At 41.8% G+C, this 23758-nt stretch overlaps 1 protein-coding gene and 1 pseudogene across 3 annotated transcripts in view; one reads left to right on the top strand and one right to left on the bottom strand.

The window, feature by feature from the left end:
- The window catches only part of Zc3h12b (zinc finger CCCH-type containing 12B), a 233156-nt gene that overhangs the window by 36211 nt on the left and 173187 nt on the right, over positions 1-23758 (bottom strand). For all 3 annotated transcript variants that reach the window (XM_039100436.2, XM_063280452.1, XM_002730248.7), the window contains 2 exons: positions 2065-2154; positions 653-1413 (listed from right to left, as the gene is read on the bottom strand). In XM_039100436.2, the coding sequence (XP_038956364.1) occupies positions 653-1257 (605 nt within the window). In that variant the 5' untranslated portion in view covers positions 1258-1413; positions 2065-2154. The remainder of the gene's footprint in view (positions 1-652; positions 1414-2064; positions 2155-23758) is intronic.
- Dlgap4-ps1 (DLG associated protein 4, pseudogene 1) lies at positions 20614-22058 on the top strand (annotated as a pseudogene).

Here is a 23758-nt window from a genome sequence, read left to right as displayed (position 1 = left end):
AGGTCTATTTCACTATTTAACAGACTTACAGGCTTCAGAGATTAGCATGTGGATATCTTTGTGGGGTAAATATTTATCCTAACATGGATAATGGAGTTTAGAAAAACTATAGAGATGTAGGTGGTACATCTTTAAGGGTAGGAAGATAAGGAAAGTGTAATTTCTAGGTTGGGAAATGACATGAATCCAGGTAGTGGATATAGAAACCAGCATCATTTACAAGAAGACCATTAAAGAGACTAAGATAAATGATGCAATTAAGTGGGAGGAGAAAAGTCCAGAACACACCTTTGCCTTAAAGGCAGAAAGATCCGAGGGTTGTATATTAGAGACTGGAAGTTACAGAAAATTTCTGAGACGCCAACTGGCGATGTGTAAGCAGTGGTTCTGAAGATGATTAATCTAGTTAGCACAGGACACTGGTATTAAATACTCTGTCTGTTGAAGCATCACTAATATCTAATGTTTCGTTAAAAATACTTGAAGATAAATTGGTACTAATTCCAAAGGAGAATGAAAAGGTAAGGAAAGGATAATGCTAAACTTTTTGCTCATCTATGGGAATGCAAGACACAAACAACAAAAAACTTCTTTTGGTGCTTTGTAATAGAAGACTGTTTTAGAAGGAGAGGAAAAAATTCTCGAGGCTTACCTCATTGCCACATTACTTCCATCAATAACAACTGGTCTTAAATTATCACTATTGTCTATTTCATCTTCAAGAGACAATTCAGGGCTCGCAATCTCTCTGGAACTAGCTCCTCGGGGCAATAACAGACTCAAGTTGACTTGTGCTTCGGAATCACCTTTGTTTCCAAGTCTCACAAGCTCTGCTAATACATCATTAATAAGTGATTCTGGGCCTAGTTTATTAAGCACTGATTGAATTTGTTCTTCTGCATAGCCCAACTTTAGAGCGAAATCCATCTTGGCTTGGTATTCTTTCTCCAAGTCTAGCTTCCCATCCTGTAAAATGCTGCTCTGAGAGAAGCTTGGCCGGTCCAGGCAGGGTGACCGACAGAGCGGGCGATGTGGCTTGGAGGGCATCTCTTTCTTCTTCAACTGAATATCTGCAGATTGGTTGCTGTTGTGGCCACTCTTAAAGCTCATCGGTTCAGGGTCACTCTCAGAGTTCACCCATTCCTCAGGATCAGCATTGTCTCGGTCTGTGCTGCCTTTCTGCTTTGGCTGGTGCTTCTCTTCCTTGGAAGCACTCTTCTCCATTTTTGGTGTCTCCACTGCAGCTGTGGCCGTCATCCCGTTCACTGGGTGCTCTGAGATCTAATCAACTACTTTTCTTTTTAACCTGCTTGGAATCCATGTGCAGTGGCATTCCTCTAGAGTAGAATGCTGGGGGAGCAATTGTGCAAGAGTTTGTCTGTTTGATTTTGTATGTTCAGATGTTAGCAGTCTCTACAAATAAACACATATGGCATAATCATATACAGTACCATTCTGGGAAAAACACAGACTACACAGTTTTTCCCTCAGAAATTACAGATTCTCTCAAATTTGACTTTCTGTTGACAATGGTGTAAAGAGTCATTAATTTCAATAGTTCTAGATGAAATTTCAGTAGGGGTAATAAAACTACAACCCTTGAAACCTGAAACCACAGATATAGTTATTATTACAAATTTGAGAGAAATTTCATTCTATTTGTGTGTGTGTGTGTGTGTGTGTGTTGTGTGTGTGTTGACAAGACTCTTTTTCTTGCTTTTTCCTAGGAAAGTATTTCTAAATACGCAGCAGATCTATCTTGTTAAGACTGCCATCTATTCCTGAAAAGCATACCCTCCTCATTACTGTTCACAAAATATTAAGTATCTCATCCTCTAGGGAAATTGAATAGAGATTAAAATTGTTTTTAGACAACTAAAGTATCATGCAAGGGAAACATTACAAAAACATGTTCTAGATGTGAGAAAGTGTGTGTGTGTGTGTGTGTGTGTGTGTGTGTGTGTGTGTGTGTGCAAACTCATTCCTTACTCTCTCTGACACCTCTTTTACTCATTAGAAGTGGTAAACAAAAGGAGCAAACCAGCTATGCATAGTGATGCATACCTCAAGTCCCATTAATTCAGGAGGCCAAGACAGGAGGTTCCCTTGAGCCTTGGGAGAGATACCCCTCCCCATAGGCAACAGAGGGAGACCCTGTAAAATAGAGAAAAAATATCAAGTCAACTTGATTGATGAACATTAAAATATTAATTACAGAAAAGGATTAGATGCAATTTTATTTTTAACTTCTCATACACACACTCCACCTGTCCTGGCAGTTCTCAATTCTACTTTTTCCTCTTTTGGGATTTGAGTTTTTCTTCTGTGTGATGTGAAGGTGTTAATTGATATCTCACAGAATAATTGTAAGGAATACATGAAAAGAGTGCTTAGAAAAGTCAATGGAATGCAGTAAATTCTCAACACACATAAAGGTAGCAGCAGATTTCACAGCCTGCAAGTTTTTTGTCTCACACTGTAGTCCAGGCTGGCCTTGAACTCATAGAAATCCTCTTGCTCAGCCTCCTGAGAAGCAAAACTATAAATGTAAGTTACTACATCTTTTTTCAGAGCTGTTTTCGTATTACATCTTTATTTCATTTTTGAAAAGGTTCTCACCATGTAGCTTGACTATCCTTGAACTTGTTATGTAGACCAGGATGACCTTAAACTCACAGAAATCTCTAAGCCTCTATCTGCCCAGTTCTGGGCTCAAAGGCACATATAACCATACGTACCCAGTTGTTGGTTTATTTCAATATTTTTATTTTTTTTAACTTTGCAAATTTATTTGTATATACCAAATAATTTTTTTCTTTTTTAACATTTTTATTTTTTGAGATTATGATTTCATTTTCTTTACTCCTTGTCTTCTCCCATGTAGCCTATCTTGCTCTTTCGAATTCGTGACCGCTTTTTCTTTAAGTGTTCTTACATAAAGGAAAATGGAGCAAGACTATAAGGGCTATGCGCATGGGAAATTACTTTCAAGCATCAGCTGTGCTCACTAATACAAAACAAGGTTATCCATCCATGTAACCAATATACTAGAAACTTCAAAATCATTTCAATTCTATTTATACAAGCAAGAAGAAAAGCTACACATAGTTTTTTAACAGTGTCACAGCTGGGTTTTGTTTTTGTTTTTGTTCTTTTTTTGTTGTTGTTGTTGTTTTGTTTGTTTTACTTTGGGATTCATATCTGGAAACATTCATACAAAAATGATATTTCCTAACTGATATTAAGGAAGTATGTAATGACTTTTCCAGTATCTTCACTAGTACTTTTGGCTTTAATTTTTTCTTTTTGCTGGGCATTGTGGCTCATGCTCATACTTCCAGCTCTTGGAGCCTGATACAGAAATATTTCCATGTGTTCAAGGCAAGCCTGGTCTACACTGTGGGATTCTGTCTCAAAAACTTTCCCTTAGTTAATTACCCAATACAAATATAGCAATTTTAATTTTGCTTACATGTTTATTGGGTTGTTAAAACTTTTAAGTTGATTTCCTTTGTAATTTGTGCATTTATTGACTTATATTTTGTTCTCTCAGAATAATATCTAGTTTACAAAGGTACTGATTAAAAACCCCCAAATTACTTTAAAAACCATTTATGGGACTTCATATTTATTTTGTGCACATATTAAGTAGGTATAAAAAAGATGATATACTATATAGTATTTTGCTTATCCTCTTCTATTAGGACTTACATTGACATCCTGTGAAAATTTCCACCATGTTCATAAAGACATGTAACACGATTAAACTAGCAGAAAATACTACCTAGACCAGAAACTCTTACTGAAACCATTAGTCATTGCAAATTTTCTCACTTAAAGTAGGAGAAAAATAACTTGTAGAAACTCGGACCAACCTTTAAAATTATTAAAGAACTTTAAGAAAACTGTTATTTGTCCTATATCTTGTATTGGTATATGCCACATATATTTTTGTTTCAGAATGGAACCTGAAACAAATTATACATATATTCATTGTTAAATTATTTTTAGGTAACATACAATTTAGTATTTCATAATGCTCTCTTATATTGGATTTTACCTAACATGTATTTTATATATCATATAAAATTGTACACTCCCCTGCATACACAGTCACACACTATATGTACTTTGTACACATTCATCCCTCCTTTTTTTGATCTTTCATACTTTATTTAAAGGAAGTGGTGAAATAATAATTTTGTGAAGGAGAAATAGAATTTCAAACAGTTTGTTTTCACGAACATGTAAATTTAATATTAACATTATCGTGGACTACAAATTAAAGGGAATCCAAAGGAAAACACAAGAAAATAAAATATCCAAAATAGTCTCTAAAATAAGTTACTCTAAGGAATAACAAGAACAATACAGTGAGTGACTAAAAGGTGTCGAAGAGGAACACTCTCAAACTAGGACTGGCTAATAGCTAGCTCGACCTTGTCTCCTCTAGGACCAGGCAACACTGACCTAAAGACAAGTGTCTCATTTGCTTAGATAATTTTTTCTTTTTTTCTTTTTTTCTCCATCCTTATTAAATTGGGTATTTCTTTTTTGTTGTTGTTGTTGTTGTTGTTGTTCTTTTTTTCGGAGCTGGGGACCGAACCCAGGGCTTTGCGCTTCCTAGGTAAGCGCTCTACCACTGAGCTAAATCCCCAGCCCCAAATTGGGTATTTCTTATTTACATTTCAATTGTTATGCCCTTTCCTGGTTTCCGGGCCAACATCCCCCTAACCCCTCCCCTCCCCATCTATATTGGTGTTCCCCTCCCCATCCTCCCCCCAACAATCACGTTCACTGGGGGTTCAGTCTTAGCAGGACACAGGGCTTCCCCTTCCACTGGTGCTCTTACTAGGCTATTCATTGCTACCTATGAGGTCAGAGTCCAGGGTCAGTCCATGTATAGTCTTTAGGTAGTGGCTTAGTCCCTGGAAGCTCTGGTTGCTTGGCATTGTTGTACATATGGGGTCTCGAGCCCCTTCAAGCTCTTCCAGTTCTTTCTCTGATTCCTTCAACGGGGGTCCCATTCTCAGTTCAGTGGTTTGCTGCTGACATTCACCTCTGTATTTTTTCCAGTGCCCATGTGTTCCAGATGCTTCCCAGAAATACAAGGTCATCACCCGCTATATATCAAGTTATATATAAGGGATACAGGACATCCTGTCTCAAAATATCATTTTATAAATATATATTTATGGATCCCGGCCCGCAGCAGCTCTCTGCTCCCAGACCCGGTGAGAGAGAAACCCAACCGCCTGGTCAGGTGGGCACTCCTGAGGCTGCAGAGCGGAAGAGACCACCAACACTGCTCACCCCTGCCCACATCCCTGGCCCAAGAGGAAACTGTATAAGGCCTCTGGGCTCCCGTGGGGGAGGGCCCAGGAGCGGCAGGACCCCGCGGGACCCTGAAGGAAACAGACCGGATAAACAGTTCTCTGCACCCAAATCCCGTGGGAGGGAGAGCTAAACCTTCAGAGAGGCGGACAAGCCTGGGTAACCAGAAGAGACTGCTCCCTGCACACACATCTCGGACGCCAGAGGAAAAAGCCAAAGACCATCTGGAACCCTGGTGCACTGAAGCTCCCGGAAGGGGCGGCACAGGTCTTCCTGGTTGCTGCCCCTGCAGAGAGCCCCTGGGCAGCACCCCACGAGCAAACCTGAGCCTCGGGACCACAGGTAAGACCAAATTTTCTGCTGCAAGAAAGCTGCCTGGTGAGCTCAAGACACAGGCCCACAGGAACAGCTGAAGACCTGTAGAGAGGAAAAACTACACGCCCGAAAGCAGAACACTCTGTCCCCATAACTGACTGAAAGAAAGGAAAACAGGTCTACAGCACTCCTGACACACAGGCTTATAGGACAGTCTAGCCACTGTCAGAAACAGCAGAACAAAGTAACACTAGAGATAATCTGATGGCGAGAGGCAAGCGCAGGAACCCAAGCAACAGAAACCAAGACTACATGCCATCATCGGAGCCCAATTCTCCCACCAAAACAAACATGGAATATCCAAACACACCAGAAAAGCAAGATCTAGTTTCAAAATCATATTTGATCATGATGCTGGAGGACTTCAAGAAAGACATGAACACACTTAGGGAAGCACAGGAAAACATTAATAAACAAGTAAAAGCCTACAGAGAGGAATCGCAAAAATCCCTGAAAGAATTCCAGGAAAACACAATCAAACAGTTGAAGGAATTAAAAATGGAAATAGAAGCAATCAAGAAAGAACACATGGAAACAACCCTGGATATAGAAAACCAAAAGAAGAGACAAGGAGCTGTAGATACAAGCTTCACCAACAGAATACAAGAGATGGAAGAGAGAATCTCAGGAGCAGAAGATTCCATAGAAATCATTGACTCAACTGTCAAAGATAATGTAAAGCGGAAAAAGCTACTGGTCCAAAACATACAGGAAATCCAGGACTCAATGAGAAGATCAAACCTAAGGATAATAGGTATAGAAGAGAGTGAAGACTCCCAGCTCAAAGGACCAGTAAATATCTTCAACAAAATCATAGAAGAAAACTTCCCTAACCTAAAAAAAGAGATACCCATAGACATACAAGAAGCCTACAGAACTCCAAATAGATTGGACCAGAAAAGAAACACCTCCCGTCACATAATTGTCAAAACACCAAACGCACAAAATAAAGAAAGAATATTAAAAGCAGTAAGGGAAAAAGGTCAAGTAACATATAAAGGGAGACCTATCAGAATCACACCAGACTTCTCGCCAGAAACTATGAAGGCCAGAAGATCCTGGACTGATGTCATACAGACACTAAGAGAACACAAATGCCAGCCCAGGTTACTGTATCCAGCAAAACTCTCAATTAACATTGATGGAGAAACCAAGATATTCCATGACAAAACCAAATTTACACAATATCTTTCTACAAATCCAGCACTACAAAGGATAATAAATGGTAAAGCCCAACATAAGGAGGCAAGCTATACCCTAGAAGAAGCAAGAAACTAATCGTCTTGGCAACAAAACAAAGAGAATGAAAGCACACAAACATAACCTCACATCCAAATATGAATATAACGGGAAGCAATAATCACTATTCCTTAATATCTCTCAATATCAATGGCCTCAACTCCCCAATAAAAAGACATAGATTAACAAACTGGATACGCAACGAGGACCCTGCATTCTGCTGCCTACAGGAAACACACCTCAGAGACAAAGACAGACACTACCTCAGAGTGAAAGGCTGGAAAACAACTTTCCAAGCAAATGGTCAGAAGAAGCAAGCTGGAGTAGCCATTCTAATATCAAATAAAATCAATTTCCAACTAAAAGTCATCAAAAAAGATAAGGAAGGACACTTCATATTCATCAAAGGAAAAATCAACCAAGATGAATTCTCAATCCTAAATATCTATGCCCCAAATACAAGGGCACCTACATACGTAAAAGAAACCTTACTAAAGCTCAAAACACACATTGCACCTCACACAATAATAGTGGGAGATTTCAACACCCCACTCTCATCAATGGACAGATCATGGAAACAGAAATTAAACAGTGATGTAGACAGACTAAGAGAAGTCATGAGCCAAATGGACTTAACGGATATTTATAGAACATTCTATCCTAAAGCAAAAGGATATACCTTCTTCTCAGCTCCTCATGGTACTTTCTCCAAAATTGACCATATAATTGGTCAAAAAACGGGCCTCAACAGGTACAGAAAGATAGAAATAATCCCATGCGTGCTATCGGACCACCACGGCCTAAAACTGGTCTTCAATAATAATAAGGGAAGAATGCCCACATATACGTGGAAATTGAACAATGCTCTACTCAATGATAACCTGGTCAAGGAAGAAATAAAGAAAGAAATTAAAAACTTTTTAGAATTTAATGAAAATGAAGATACAACATACTCAAACTTATGGGACACAATGAAAGCTGTGCTAAGAGGAAAACTCATAGCGCTGAGTGCCTGCAGAAAGAAACAGGAAAGAGCATATGTCAGCAGCTTGACAGCACACCTAAAAGCTCTAGAACAAAAAGAAGCAAATACACCCAGGAGGAGTAGAAGGCAGGAAATAATCAAACTCAGAGCTGAAATCAACCAAGTAGAAACAAAAAGGACCATAGAAAGAATCAACAGAACCAAAAGTTGGTTCTTTGAGAAAATCAACAAGATAGATAAACCCTTAGCCAGACTAACGAGAGGACACAGAGAGTGTGTCCAAATTAACAAAATCAGAAATGAAAAGGGAGACATAACTACAGATTCGGAGGAAATTCAAAAAATCATCAGATCTTACTATAAAAACCTATATTCAACAAAATTTGAAAATCTTCAGGAAATGGACAATTTCCTAGACAGATACCAGGTATCGAAGTTAAATCAGGAACAGATAAACCAGTTAAACAACCCCATAACTCCTAAGGAAATAGAAGCAGTCATTAAAGGTCTCCCAACCAAAAAGAGCCCAGGTCCAGACGGGTTTAGTGCAGAATTCTATCAAACCTTCATAGAAGACCTCATACCAATATTATCCAAACTATTCCACAAAATTGAAACAGATGGAGCCCTACCGAATTCCTTCTACGAAGCCACAATTACTCTTATACCTAAACCACACAAAGACACAACAAAGAAAGAGAACTTCAGACCAATTTCCCTTATGAATATCGACGCAAAAATACTCAATAAAATTCTGGCAAACCGAATTCAAGAGCACATCAAAACAATCATCCATCATGATCAAGTAGGCTTCATCCCAGGCATGCAGGGATGGTTTAATATACGGAAAACCATCAATGTGATCCATTATATAAACAAACTGAAAGAACAGAACCACATGATCATTTCATTAGATGCTGAGAAAGCATTTGACAAAATTCAACACCCCTTCATGATAAAAGTCCTAGAAAGAATAGGAATTCAAGGCCCATACCTAAACATAGTAAAAGCCATATACAGCAAACCAGTTGCTAACATTAAACTAAATGGAGAGAAACTTGAAGCAATCCCACTAAAATCAGGGACTAGACAAGGCTGCCCACTCTCTCCCTACTTATTCAATATAGTTCTTGAAGTTCTAGCCAGAGCAATCAGACAACAAAAGGAGATCAAAGGGATACAGATCGGAAAAGAAGAGGTCAAAATATCACTATTTGCAGATGACATGATAGTATATTTAAGTGATCCCAAAAGTTCCACCAGAGAACTACTAAAGCTGATAAACAACTTCAGCAAAGTGGCTGGGTATAAAATTAACTCAAATAAATCAGTTGCCTTCCTCTATACAAAAGAGAAACAAGCCGAGAAAGAAATTAGGGAAACGACACCCTTCATAATAGACCCAAATAATATAAAGTACCTCGGTGTGACTTTAACCAAGCAAGTAAAAGATCTGTACAATAAGAACTTCAAGACACTGAAGAAAGAAATTGAAGAAGACCTCAGAAGATGGAAAGATCTCCCATGCTCATGGATTGGCAGGATTAATATAGTAAAAATGGCCATTTTACCAAAAGCAATCTACAGATTCAATGCAATCCCCATCAAAATACCAATCCAATTCTTCAAAGAGTTAGACAGAACAATTTGCAAATTCATCTGGAATAACAAAAAACCCAGGATAGCTAAAGCTATCCTCAACAATAAGAGGACTTCAGGGGGAATCACTATCCCTGAACTCAAGCAGTATTACAGAGCAATAGTGATAAAAACTGCATGGTATTGGTACAGAGACAGACAGATAGACCAATGGAATAGAATTGAAGACCCAGAAATGAACCCACACACCTATGGTCACTTGATTTTTGACAAAGGAGCCAAAACCATCCAATGGAAAAAAGATAGCATTTTCAGCAAATGGTGCTGGTTCAACTGGAGGGCAACATGTAGAAGAATGCAGATCGATCCATGCTTATCGCCCTGTACAAAGCTTAAGTCCAAGTGGATCAAGGACCTCCACATCAAACCAGACACACTCAAACTAATAGAAGAAAAACTAGGGAAGCATCTGGAACACATGGGCACTGGAAAAAATTTCCTGAACAAAACACCAATGGCTTATGCTCTAAGATCAAGAATCGACAAATGGGATCTCATAAAACTGCAAAGCTTCTGTAAGGCAAAGGACACTGTGGTTAGGACAAAACGGCAACCAACAGATTGGGAAAAGATCTTTACCAATCCTACAACAGATAGAGGCCTTATATCCAAAATATACAAAGAACTCAAGAAGTTAGACCGCAGGGAAACAAATAACCCTATTAAAAAATGGGGTTCAGAGCTAAACAAAGAATTCACAGCTGAGGAATGCCGAATGGCTGAGAAACACCTAAAGAAATGTTCAACATCTTTAGTCATAAGGGAAATGCAAATCAAAACAACCCTGAGATTTCACCTCACACCAGTGCGATTGGCTAAGATCAAAAACTCAGGTGACAGCAGATGCTGGCGAGGATGTGGAGAAAGAGGAACACTCCTCCATTGTTGGTGGGATTGCAGACTGGTAAAACCATTCTGGAAATCAGTCTGGCGGTTCCTCAGAAAATTGGACATTGAACTGCCTGAGGATCCAGCTATACCTCTCTTGGGCATATACCCAAAAGATGCCTCAACATATAAAAGAGACACGTGCTCCACTATGTTCATCGCAGCCTTATTTATAATAGCCAGAAAATGGAAAGAACCCAGATGCCCTTCAACAGAGGAATGGATACAGAAAATGTGGTACATCTACACAATGGAATATTACTCAGCTATCAAAAACAACGAGTTTATGAAATTCGTAGGCAAATGGTTGGAACTGGAAAATATCATCCTGAGTGAGCTAACCCAATCACAGAAAGACATACATGGTATGCACTCATTGATAAGTGGCTATTAGCCCAAATGCTTGAATTACCCTAGATCCCTAGAACAAACGAAACTCAAGACGGATGATCAAAATGTGAATGCTTCACTCCTTCTTTAAATGAGGGAAAAGAATACCCTTTGCAGGGAAGGGAGAGGCAAAGATTAAAACAGAGACTGAACGAACACCCATTCAGAGCCTGCCCCACATGTGGCCCATACATATACAGCCACCCAATTAGACAAGATGGATGAAGCAAAGAAGTGCAGACCCACAGGAGCCGGATGTAGATCGCTCCTGAGAGACACAGCCAGAATACAGCAAATATAGAGGCGAATGCCAGCAGCAAACCACTGAACTGAGAATAGGTCCCCTATTGAAGGAATCAGAGAAAGAACTGGAAGAGCTTGAAGGGACTCGAGACCCCAAAAGTACAACAATGCCAAGCAACCAGAGCTTTCAGGGACTAAGCCACTACCTAAAGACTATACATGGACTGACCCTGGACTCTGACCCCATAGGTAGCAATGAATATCCTAGTAAGAGCACCAGTGGAAGGGGAAGCTCTGGGTCCTGCTAAGACTGAACCCCCAGTGAACTAGTCTATGGGGGGAGGGCGGCAATGGGGGGAGGGTTGGGAGGGGAACACCCATAAGGAAGGGGAGGGGGGAGGGGGATGTTTGCCCGGAAACCGGGAAAGGGAATAACACTCGAAATGTATATAAGAAATACTCAAGTTAATAAAAAAAATAAATATATATTTATGGAGAGAGGGGAGGAGCATTTGGGGGAGGAAGGGAGCAGAGGTAAGGAATTAGAGAAAAAGACAGAATAAAGGTGGCCCATACAAATACAGCCACCAAACTAGATAAGATGGATGAAGCAAAGAAGTGCAGACCGACAGGAGCCGGATGTAGATCTCTCCTGAGAGACACAGCCAGAATACAGCAATAACCATCGAAATGTAAATAAGAAATACTCAAGTTAATAAAGATTTAAAAAAAAGAGTTGTTATATTTCATTGTTATCAAGTTGAAGAAAATTATGAATAATCAAATGCTGGCATAGTTTTGAAAATCAAATTAGTTGGGTGAAATTGTAGAACTTGATTAATTTGCTTTAGAAACTAAGAGGTTTGCCACCAGATACCTATACTTTGGTTAAGAATATAATTAAAGCTAGGTGATCTAGCATGTATTCCTGGCACTCAGGAGGCTGACCTGGAATCAATGCTTCAAAACAGCAATAAAATAAATACAAGTGAATCAGTGATCATTTGCAACTGAACTAAAGCAGCAGGGAAACATATGCTGGCAAAAATTCCAAATATCATCTCATGGAAATTTCATCAAGCCAAGAGGTCAGTTCTCTACTTTCTTCTCCTAGCTATAATCTTTTCGTTTTGTAACAAAATTCATCCAGTTTGCATTTGCACAGAGCCGTTTTCCATGCTCAGTTTTACTTTAATTCATTTAAAAATGTGGTACACAATACCCACTGGAAATAGAATCATCTTGCCATGTTTATTAAACTAAAAGAGTTAAGTGCTAAAAGAAATGTCCAATAGGACATTTCCTATGGGGAAGTCATATAGGATAGAACTATCCAGAAACAATGAATAGTAATCTTGATTGTCTTCAAGTGGCTAAGTCACTTGATGATTGTTTTGTAAGAATGCATGTCCATTAGCAAGTTAATTTCAAAATATACCCTCTTCCAAAAAACTTTGAACAGAATTACTCTGTGTAGATGAATATAGATTATTAAAGAACATCTAAAAGTATCTAAGTGCTAGGCATGGGATACTGCCCTACAAGTTATTGATTAGGAAGGCACCAAAGCCTTTCATAATAGCATGTTATTGCCCTTGCTCTTGGTTGCCCAGAGTGAATAAATGATAAGGCCTTATTGATAAAAACATAACATACTTTCGTAGCAGAACGCATAGAAACCAATTTGGAACTGGAACATACCATGTTAAATAAGGTTCAGGGAGACAAAAATAACATGATTTGTCTCATAGGCAGATGCTAGCTTCTAAATTTTATATGTGTTTATTTATGCAACAGTCTGTGTGGAGCCCAAGGAAGGGGGTAACAGCGACTTTCAGTGAGGGGAATGGTAGTGTATATGTGATATGAAAGTTGAAGGGGAAATACTGGTGGTATACAGATTTCAGGGAGGCCTGGGGACATGGAGACGGAGGACCAGAGGGTATTGAGAATTAAACCCAAACTAAAGATGTATGAAAACATAGCAATCCTGTTACCTAGTAAGGTGATTAAAATGGCAAAACTAACAGAGTGTAGTGCACTCTAAAGATAAATTATTTGGAGTAAATGTGAATGTATTAAATGAATGAAGTAAATGAAGGGTATAGACAAAAGGTACACTATGTACAGGCAAGTTTGAATAATGGAAGGGAAGGAAGTGGTGGCTATGACTGTTGGGAAGGGAAAGAAAAAGATACTATAGAAATTACTAAAGGAAATGGAGTCTCTCTTGCTATTTTGTTCTTTTCCTCTCATTTGTTGTCTTTGTGTGCTGTAATTTTTCTAATGTAGGTTGAATGATTGATGCTCCTCCCCCTATTCTGATTTTTTTTGTCTGTGAATTCTTCCAACCTTGTCCTGCTGTCTGTGGTCTCAGCTACAGAAGAAGTGGAGGTCAAAGGATCATCTGAGCCTAGGATTCAGCAACCAGCATCGTGAAACCTTCCATAAATAAATAAATTAATGAAGAAAAACTGAAAGTCCAAATATGATGAAACATATATGAACATGGGAAAAAATAAGGCTTTTAAAAATAAACAATAAACTACAGTTGAAGCACTACTAAAATTATAATAGGAATAGATGAAATGGACCAACGAAGTTTAAAAAGGAACGAGAAGAAAAATGTTTGCCTAATAAAAGAACTCAGAAACAAAGTTAAACTAAAATATAAAGGGCAATAAGTTATAAAGACATTCAAGTTTTAATAATGTGCTACAGGAAAAGTCATAGCATAAGTATTGCAAAAAAAAAAACCCCACAACAACATGGGAAGCATAAAAGGCAAATTGAGATGTGTATTGGGGGAATTTACTGAAACTTTGACACTGACAGTTATATGCACATGGTAGGGAGGGATTGTTGGGCTTCTGAACTGTTTCACATTACTGATGCTGGGGATAAGGATATACATCAGAGCTGACAGTGCTTTTGTAGCTTCCCAACTGTGCATAAATCCCTAACATTGGATGTATTAGGCCTGGTAGCATGTGCATGTAATTTCAGCATTTGGAAGGCAGAGGAAGGAGGAGCAGGAGTTCAAGGTCAACTTTGATTGCGTAGTGAGCCACTCGAGGCTAGCCTGGATATCTCAAAAAATAAAAATAAAAATTAGAATTCTCTGCTAAATATAGTTAACATTGAAGTCTATGGGCTCAGGGGTTCTCCATTCTTTAGAGGTGCCTCAGGTTGTATCATAGCACTGAGGTCAGTACAAGCAAATTACCTGTTCCTAAATATTCATCAACCTGCTGTGAGGATGATGCTATGGGTTTCAAGGAGTCTGTTGTAGTTTTAGAGTTTTCAGACTCTACAGTGGTAAAACGAATGTAGATGCCTCCAGAGTTTGATTTATCTGCTGTTCAGGGATATTAAAGTCCATGGTTATGGGGTTTGTTCTAAGCCACTGAAGTAAAGGTATTTTTCCTATGCACTTCACTGCATAGGCTGTAATTTTTGACATCTGCTTTTTTAGGTTTGTCTATCAATCTTGTTCTCTGCAACTATCTCTCAGGTATGTTCTAGGGGCAGTGGCCAGCTAAACTTTGACTTCCTGACTTAATGATAATACTTTGAGCCCTGGAGTAGTCCAGTTTTAAACAAATTCCTTATTTTATAGTGCCCATCCACTGCCCTCATACCAAGTTATATAAAATGACATAGTGGGATTTCGCTTTACTGCTAACCCATCTGCTGGCAGAATCACTGTCTTATTGGAACTTGCAACTGAATTTAAGGGTTTTGACAATTGTGGGTTGTGTTTTGGGTAGGAGTACAAGTGTTTTCACTAGGATTCCATCTTAATTTTGTTTCCTGTTGCTATGATAAAAATGCTCTGAGAGGGGTTGGGGATTTAGCTCAGCGGTAGAGCGCTTGCCTAGCAAGCGCAAGGCCCTGGGTTCGGTCCCCAGCTCCGAAAAAAAGAAAAAGAAAAAAAAATGCTCTGAGAAAGGCAACTTGAGGGAGAACAAAGTTTGTTTTAGCTCATAGTTTATGTTACAGTCCACTATGGAAGGGAAGTCACAGTGGCAGGAGTTTTAAAGCAGTTGGGTTGCATTATGTCCAGAGTTAGATATGAGGAGTGAATACAGGATCTCCTGCCTAGGGAATGGTGCCCTCCAGTAGTGGGTAGGACTTTCCATATCAATTAGAAAAAGCAAGAAGATTTTGCATAGATATGCTTAGAAGACAACAGCCTACATAATTATAGAGTTTGGCAACCTGACAGTTAACAGTAACCATCACATACCCACAAGCCTATCTTCCGAATGAAAGTTCTGCTTCTCCTCATTCTGGAGACCCACAGACTTGGAGCTCTGGTTGGCTTCCCTTACTTTTTTTTTTCATTGAATCTTTCCTTTTCTTCTTACTTTTTGGTCATCTTATCTGTCTGAATTTTCAATCTTCCTTTATATCTCTCTTTGGAATTGAATCTAATTTTTCTTATTCTGACTCAACTTTCACTGGATTACCAAAAGAAGTTTTTTTTTTCAGTCCTTTTTTAAATTTATTTATTTTTTAACTTGAGTATTTCTTATTTCGAGTGTTATTCCCTTTCCCGGTTTACGGGCAAACATCCCCATAATCCCTCCCCCTCCCCTTCTTTATGGGTGTTCCCCTCCCCACCCTCCCCCCATTGCCGCCCTCCCCCCAACAATCACGTTCACTGGGGGTTCAGTCTTAGCAGGACCCAGGGCTTCCCCTTCCACTGGTGCTCTTACTAGGATATTCAATGCTACCTATGAGGTCGGAGTCCAGGGTCAGTTCATGTATAGTCCCAAAAGAAGTTTTTAATCTTCAACTGTACTCATAGGTTTCTAAATTTCTACCTTTTTTAAATGAGGATACCTATCAATTTGTCGTCAACCCAACTATAGGATGGTCCTATGTGTTGATGTCCAGTTCAGCATCTAGGCCTCAGGAAGTCAGTGAAGGGTGGTGATGGCTGGCAACAGGGGCCAAAAGCTGATGATTTTTGAGGATTAACTCTCTGTTTCGCTAGGGCCAGAAGATGGTGTCTTCTGGCAACTTAATTCTTTCTTGTTGGGCCAGAAGCAGCTGGCTTCTGGCAATTAATTCCTGCTGATAGCAATAGGGGAAAAGAATTTGTTACTTGGGTTGATTGCTCTGACTCAGGCCCCTCACTGGCTAAGCAAGAGCCAGAGAGAAAAGAAAAGAGAGAAAGTTCAGGCATATACAGAGACACACAAATACATATTGGATGAAGCTGAAGCTGAAGGCTACACCTATGCTTTATTGTAGTTATTAGTTTCTATATTTTCTAAGGATAATTGACCACATGGTTTTTTAAGCATTTTTATATTCCATAAATTCGTGTTGTGGTTTGCCCTGGAGTTATCTGTATTTTGATGCTAATTTCACTGCCCCAAGGATGGCTGCCTAGTCACATACTCAGGACTCAGGTGACTTCACCAGAACCTTCTCCCCATTTAATTTGTAAAATACAGGTGAGAGCAGGTATAGGATAGAAGGAGGTCTGTCATTGGATGAGAAGGAAGGATGGGCAGGAGAAAAGTTTGAAGGAAGAGGAGGAGACTGGAATAGAAAGAGAGAGAGAGACAGAGAGGAGGGACATGGAGAGAAGCTGTGGCAGGACAATATGGCAGGTGATGTTAAGATTCCACTTTGTGTATTTACAGGTTGTTATGAATGTTCTTAAGGGATGGATGGTACTGGGCTTTGTATGTTTAGGTGGGCAATTATATCTTATCAATTGGGTCAAAGGTTATTGTGTTGTGTGTTCTTTCATGTGTAGATTTAAGTGTAATGGAGTGTGGGGCGGCTGGTCTGGGCCACCGTAGAGTTGGGATGTGTGTTTCTGGCATGGAAACCTGCCTTGGGAACTAGATAGGTAGAGACATTGCTGCCAGGCTCAGAGAGAGGCCTTCGGCAGTGTGATATGGGATGGAGCAAAGCGGGTGAGAAGCTTTGCTGACGGAGATTAAGATATCCAACAGATATCTTGGGGCACTGCAGTACCGATCCTAGTGGGGATAAAAGACAACCATACTTTTTTTGTTTTTTATATTTTTACAACAACAAATTCATAGTAAGTTTAAAGCAATAGTTCATGTCCTAGATCGTAAGACTTAAGGAGTTACAGCAGAATTGTCTTTCCATTAAGACTCAACTGACGGATGATCAAAATGTGAATGCTTCACTCCTTCTTTAAAAGGGGAACAAGAATACCCTTGGCAGGGAATAGAAAGGCAAAGATTAAAACAGAGACAGAAGGAACACCCATTCAGAGCCTGCCCCACATGTGGCCCATACATATACAGCCACCCAATTAGACAAGATGGATGAAGCAAAGAAGTGCAGGCTGACAGGAACTGGATGTAGATCTCTCCTGAGAGACACAGCCAGAATATGGCAAACACATAGGCGAATGCCAGCAGCAAACCACTGAACTGAGAACAGGACCCCCGTTGAAGGAATTAGAGAAAGAACTGGAAGAGGTTGAAGGGCTCGAGACCCCTTATGAACAACAATGCCAAGCAACCAGAGCTTCCAGGGACTAAGCCACTACCGAAAAACTATACATGGACTGACCCTGGACTCTAACCTCATAGGTAGCATTGAATAGCCTAGTAAGATCACCAGTGGAAGGGGAAGCCCTTGGTCCTGCTAAGACTGAACCCCCAGTGAACGTGATTGTTGGGGGGAGGGCGGCAATGGGGGAAGGATGGGGAGGGGAACACCCATAAAGAAGGGGAGGAGGAGGGGTTAGGGGGATGTTGGCCCGTAAACCCGGAAAGGGAATAACACTCGAAATGTAAATAAGAAATACTCAAGTTAATGAAAAAAATTAAAAAAAAACACAAGGATCACACACACACACACACACACACACACACACACACACACACACACACACACACAAAAGACTCAACTAAACAGGGGTTGGGGATTTAGCTCAGTGGTAGAGCGCTTGCCTAGCAAGCGCAAGGCTCTGGGTTCGGTCCCCAGCTCCGAAAACAAAAACAAACAAACAAACAAACAAAAAAAAACAAGACTCAACTAAACACTTATTATCTGTTACTAGCTCCATAAGTTCATTTTAAGTTTAAAGCAATAATTTTTTTCATCTTTATTAAATTGGGTATTTCTTATTTACATTTCTATTGTTATTCCCTTTCCCGGTTTCCGGGCCAACATCCCCCTAGCCTCTCCTCCTCCCCTTCTTTATGGGTGTTCCCCTCCCCATCCTCCCCATCCTCCCCCCATTACCGCCCTCCCCCCAACAATCACGTTCACTGGGGGTTCAGTCTTGGCAGGACCAAGGGCTTCCCCTTCCACTGGTGCTCTTACTAGGCTATTCAATGCTACCTATGAGGTTGGAGCCCAGGGTCAGTCTTTGGGTAGTGGTAAAGCAATAATTTTTATGTCATAAGTTAGCATGTTCTTTTCAAGAGGTAAATCATCTACCTTGTGCCTTATTATTTTGAAGTCTTAAATAGATCAACTAGGATACAAGACTGCAGTGAGAATCAGCATCAGACCCTGGGCTCCCTTTCAGCCAGTTCAGTTTATTCCCAATTCTACTACAATGCCTTAACTTGAACCTGTAAAGCTTGTGTTATATAACTTCTGCTCCATACTTTTTTTCCACTTTTCTTTTTTTAAATTTTATTTATTATATATAAGTACACTGTAGCTATCTTCAGATACACCAGAAGAGTGCATCGGATCTCTTTACAGATGGTTGTGAGCCACCATGTGGTTGCTGGGAATTGAACTCACGACCTCTGGAAGAGCAGTCGGATGCTCTTAACTGCTGAGCCATCTCTCCAGCCCGTTTTTCAGTTTTCTGAACAAAAAGAGTGACATGAATTGTTAAGAAGCCTTCTTCCTAATGCGTCTAATCTTACATGCAAATTTTCTGTATCATGAATAAGTATCATGATGGCTCCACCCCTCCCCAAGGAGTCATGGGTAGTTAATGGCTACCATGAGAGGGCTGATCATTTTCTTAGTGCAGTAGCCAGTTAGTTGGCCACACTATGAAAAATAACCCCTTACCAATGCTCCTGCAAACAACCTTAATTAAGCACAGTTGGTTATTAAAATGCCTGCAAATAAGAAGGAAACATTTGGATGAAGTAAGGATTCAGAAGAAGAAAAGGAAAGAAAGGAAAAAAAAAAGAGGAACAGGTAACAAGAAAGTATTCAGTGAGAATGAGAGGGGGAATAAATGAGAGAATATTGGTATGATACATTCACCCATCCATCAGTCCATCCCCTCTCAACAACCAGCCCACCTAGGGATCCATCCCATCTGCAGACACCAACCCCCCACCACACACACTATTGCTGATACCAAGAAGTATTTGGTGACAGGAGCTTTATAGGGTTGTTCCCTGAGAGGTTCTACCAGTACTTGACCAATACAAATGCAGATACTCACAGCCAACCATCAGACTGAGCATGGGGACCCCAATGGAAGAGCTAGGGGAAGGACTGAAGGAGCTGAAGGGGATTGCAATCCCATAAGAAGAACAATATCAACTAATTGGACAACCCAGAGCTCCCAGGAACTAAACCACCAGCCAAAGAGTATACATGGAGGGAGCCAGGATCCCAGACACATATGTAGCAGAGGGTAGCCTTATCTGACATCAATGAGAGGGTAGAAAGGCTTGATGCCCCAGTGTAGGGGGATGCTACAGGGGTGAGTCGGGAATGAGTGAATGAGTGGAGGAGCACCCTCATAGAGGCAAAGGGGAGGGGATTGGGGTGGTGGGATGGGGATTGTGAAGAAGGGTAACTGGGAAGGGAAGGGGGATATCATTTGAAATGCAAATGAATAAAATGATTAATTTAAATAAAACCCTCTCACCATCTTCCCATCTGTTTGTCCATCTGCCAGCTCGCCAGCACATCCATCCTTCTGTCGGGCCTCTGGTCCTGGGCCCGCGTCCCTGCTGAGCCCTCTTTGTCTCTCCCTAGCTCACTGTCTCTCTGTCTCTGCTCTTGAGCTCTCGGCCCCTCCCTCGCTCCAGGATCTTGGGTCCCCTCTCCCAGCATTCCTCTCTACTCTTATAGCCACAGGTTCTGGCACTCCCATTCTTCAGGATTCCCTAGATCTTTTGGGGCCTCTCCTTCAGAACACACTCCAGTCCCGCAGGCCTCCCCAGAGCGTACCATACACCCTGAGGGTCCTTCTTGATTCATGTGCCCCTGATTCCTGTTACCTCCACCTAGGCCATATTTCCCCAAGGGTTTCCCACTTCTCTGGGGCCTCCCATATCTACCAGAGCCTTTTACATGCCTTAGTGGTCTCCTTGAACTCCCAGTATCTTCCCAGCTGCCTAACTTCAGAACCTCTGCCTTTCCTAGATTTGTCAGTTGTCACTGTCACTGTCTCTCTTTGTTCTCCAAGCGCCCCACTTTTCTGGACCGGGTCCCCTGGCTTGCTCTCTGCCTCTTCCACACATCTGTGTCGGTGGTCTCATTGCTCTGGTGCCTACCTCTGAACCTTCTCCTCAGCCCTGGGATCTTGCTCCCTTGCTTCTCTGCCCTATCCCCTGCTGCCCCTTCTCTCTGTTTCTTGTCACTTCCTCTCCCTTTTCTGTCTCTGCCGGGTCTCTGGGTCTCTGACCCCCATCCAGCCCTCATGGCTTTGTGTCTGGAGCTCTTGAAGCAATGTTCATCATGCTGAGTGGCATATAAGAGGACCCCACCACCAGTCCCTCCACATACCACATTGAAATCGTTCATCTCAGTCACTGTCCAGAGCAGTACTGAGTCTGCTCAGGATACCTACCTGGGCAGTCAAAACCACAGAAGTGAAGTAACAAGCCAGTAGGGTTTGAGCAACTCATCAGACAACGTGGACAGCAGTACCCGGCCACCCAGTGTGACACAGGGTGGAATTATCCCAGGCCCTGAAGCTCAGGAGCCACCCCCTAAGCATGCAGCTCTTAAGAGTGAACACAGGACACCGAAGAGCTCTGAGTCCCCAAAAGGCCATCCCCAAAAGGAAACTGTCATCAATAGGAATACAAGTTGACTGCATTCAGCCAGTGCCAAAAGAGAAGCCCAGTCTCACTACCAAACTCCAGTCCATCGGGGTTCAGGTAGAGGAGGGACTGGAGAAGCAGCGTCCCATCCCACAGCATGTCCTCCTGTTGTCAGGACAGGATGCCAACGACTTCAGTTGTAAGTCATCTGAGAGGAGTCTCCCAGACTGTACCTCTCACCCCATTGATGCTGGCCCCCCACAGGTCCCCAAGGTTGCCCAGATCAAGTGCAACCTGACCTATAGAGACAACAGCAACCCTGCCCTGGAGACATTTTCCCTGCTCCCACTTGACTTCCTCCAGGTCTCCAGCAGAGCCAGCTCAGACAGGAGCCTGCCTCAGGGATGACTAGTGGTTCCTTCAGGCAGAAATGGAGAGGCTGGAAGGCTGGTGCTGCCAGACGGACAAGGAGACCAAAGAGAATAACCTCTCTGAAGTCTTAGGAAAAGTTCTCAGTGCTGTGGGCAGTTCCCAGCTCCTGATGTCCCAGAAATCGCAGCAGTTCCGTGGCCTCTGTGAGCAGAAGTTGAGCTGTGATGCCAACCCCAGTCCAACAGCCCAAGACCTGGCAAGGTTCTGGGACCTGCGGCAGCTGTCTATTAAAGACATCAAAATGAAGTTTGATGAGCTCTACCACCTCAAGGCCAACAACTGGTAGCTGGTGGAGACCCCCAGAAGAAGAAGGAAGAGAAGAAACCATCCTCTCAGTCCCGAAGAAGCCAGCCAAATCCAAGGCAGCAGTGAGCTGCTGCAAGGCCTCAGATGGAGGTGGGGGGGACGAGCAGGAGGACAGAAAGAGACTCCAGGCTGCCAAGCAAGCAGCATCTGTGCAGCAGGACTTGGCCACAGAGAGTGCAGACAGCATCAAGATTTATGTCCCTGACACCCAGACCAGGTTCTAAGGCCATGAAGGAGAAAGGACTCAATTTTAAATCATTAAAAATTCAATGCAAACGGAACAGCATTTCTCACCCTTTAGTATGGTTATTATCTCTAAAGACCCTGAGCCAATTTTCCAATTGACACATCCAAGTCACAAGGTGGCTTTTCTGGGTCCCTCCAAGCTTTAGGTAATGAAGACTTGACTCAAAAAAAAAATCAAAAACCACAATCTAGGTCCTTTTCCCCTTGGGCTGCCATGGCAGACCAGACGATTTGGGCACTGTGGCCTGGCCTTCAGATTGCGGTCCGCTTGCTTGCTCTGTCTGCTGAGAACTTGTTTACAAAACCACAGCTCAAGGCAACCTTGGGCCCTTGCCATGTCCCTCCCTTCCCTACATCCCACAGCTTTTCTCTTTCCCTGCAGAACTCACAGGGGTCACCATTGTGGCTTCTGGTTCATAACCTTTAGGGCTGAGGGTCCAGAGGACACAGAGAAGGGCAGCATCCCCTCCTCCCACCCTCCCCACTAAGTGCTCACACACAGCTGGCCCACCCTCCCTCTGCTGCCGTCTGCCAGCCTGGGCAGTGTTAGAGTGTCAGGCTGGACAGATAGGAAAGTACTGGTCCTCGGGGTACGTGGGGAACCCACGCTTACCATGCTCCAGCCTCTTCTTCAGCAAAAGAAAATTTACGACTCCCAAGTGGCTTCCAGGGGGTTGTTTGTCCTTGGCCGCACTTCATCCAGTTCCTCCAGGGGCAGGTGGTGGTGTCTGTATGTATTTGTATGTATGCTCATAGACCTTAGAGTGTATATTTAATAAACGCCCATCTGCTCACCCAAAGCCCACCAGTGCCAACGCCACCGGCTCTCGGAGTACTTGCAGGAGGTGGGTATGTGAATAGCATTTATTTTTACATGTACTATACCTAGGTGTGTGTACAAGTATGTGTAAAAATATACCTTGTGTGTAAGGAGTCCCGATTTTGGTTGTCCCCTAACCTGTCAGCCCAGTCTTTTGAATTTTTTATTGTTGTGATTTTCAATCCCAATCCTCCTCTCCTGTCCCCCACCCCCATCCCCAAGGTGTTCTGAGCCCTGGGCTGCAAAGCCTGGGTCCACAGAGCAGGATGGGGAGGGCAAGGATGGGTCAAGGTAGTTTGGCATATCAGGGGCTGTTCTATATTGTGCATAATGATTCATGGTAATTGGGGACATCCTCTTGTCTGGCGCATGCTGGAGGGGTCCCCTGGGTGAAGCAAAGGCCTGCTGTGGGGCCTGTTCCAACTTGGCCAAACCCCCTGTGACCACAGGCAAGTCATATGACCTCTTTGTGCCTCAACTTCCTTCTCTGTAAAATGGGGACATTCCCTGCCTCTACCTACCTCACAGGCATGTTATGAGAATAAATGAGGTAACGTGTAAAAAAAAAAAAGACCCTCTCATCACAAGAGATAACATGCTTGGTGCTGGAAACCTTGATTAACTACCCAGTGCTAGTGAAATCATGGTTATTAGAGGAGAACCTACAACCATTCATTTACTAAACCTGCATGGTCCCCAGCAAAATTTAAAAACATTTGTTATTATACACAAAGAAAGGTGTAGACTTTCCCCCTTCATACGTCTCTTTGCAACAGATGGAAACCACTATAGAAAACCATAATCCATCAAAAGGCAGTTATGGATCCTAATACCAATGGATGCATCTTTAAAACCCTC

Source organism: Rattus norvegicus, chromosome X (assembly GCF_036323735.1).
Source record: "Rattus norvegicus strain BN/NHsdMcwi chromosome X, GRCr8, whole genome shotgun sequence".
NCBI classification, from domain to species: domain Eukaryota; kingdom Metazoa; phylum Chordata; class Mammalia; order Rodentia; family Muridae; genus Rattus; species Rattus norvegicus.
This window is presented reverse-complemented; position numbering and strand designations above follow the sequence as displayed.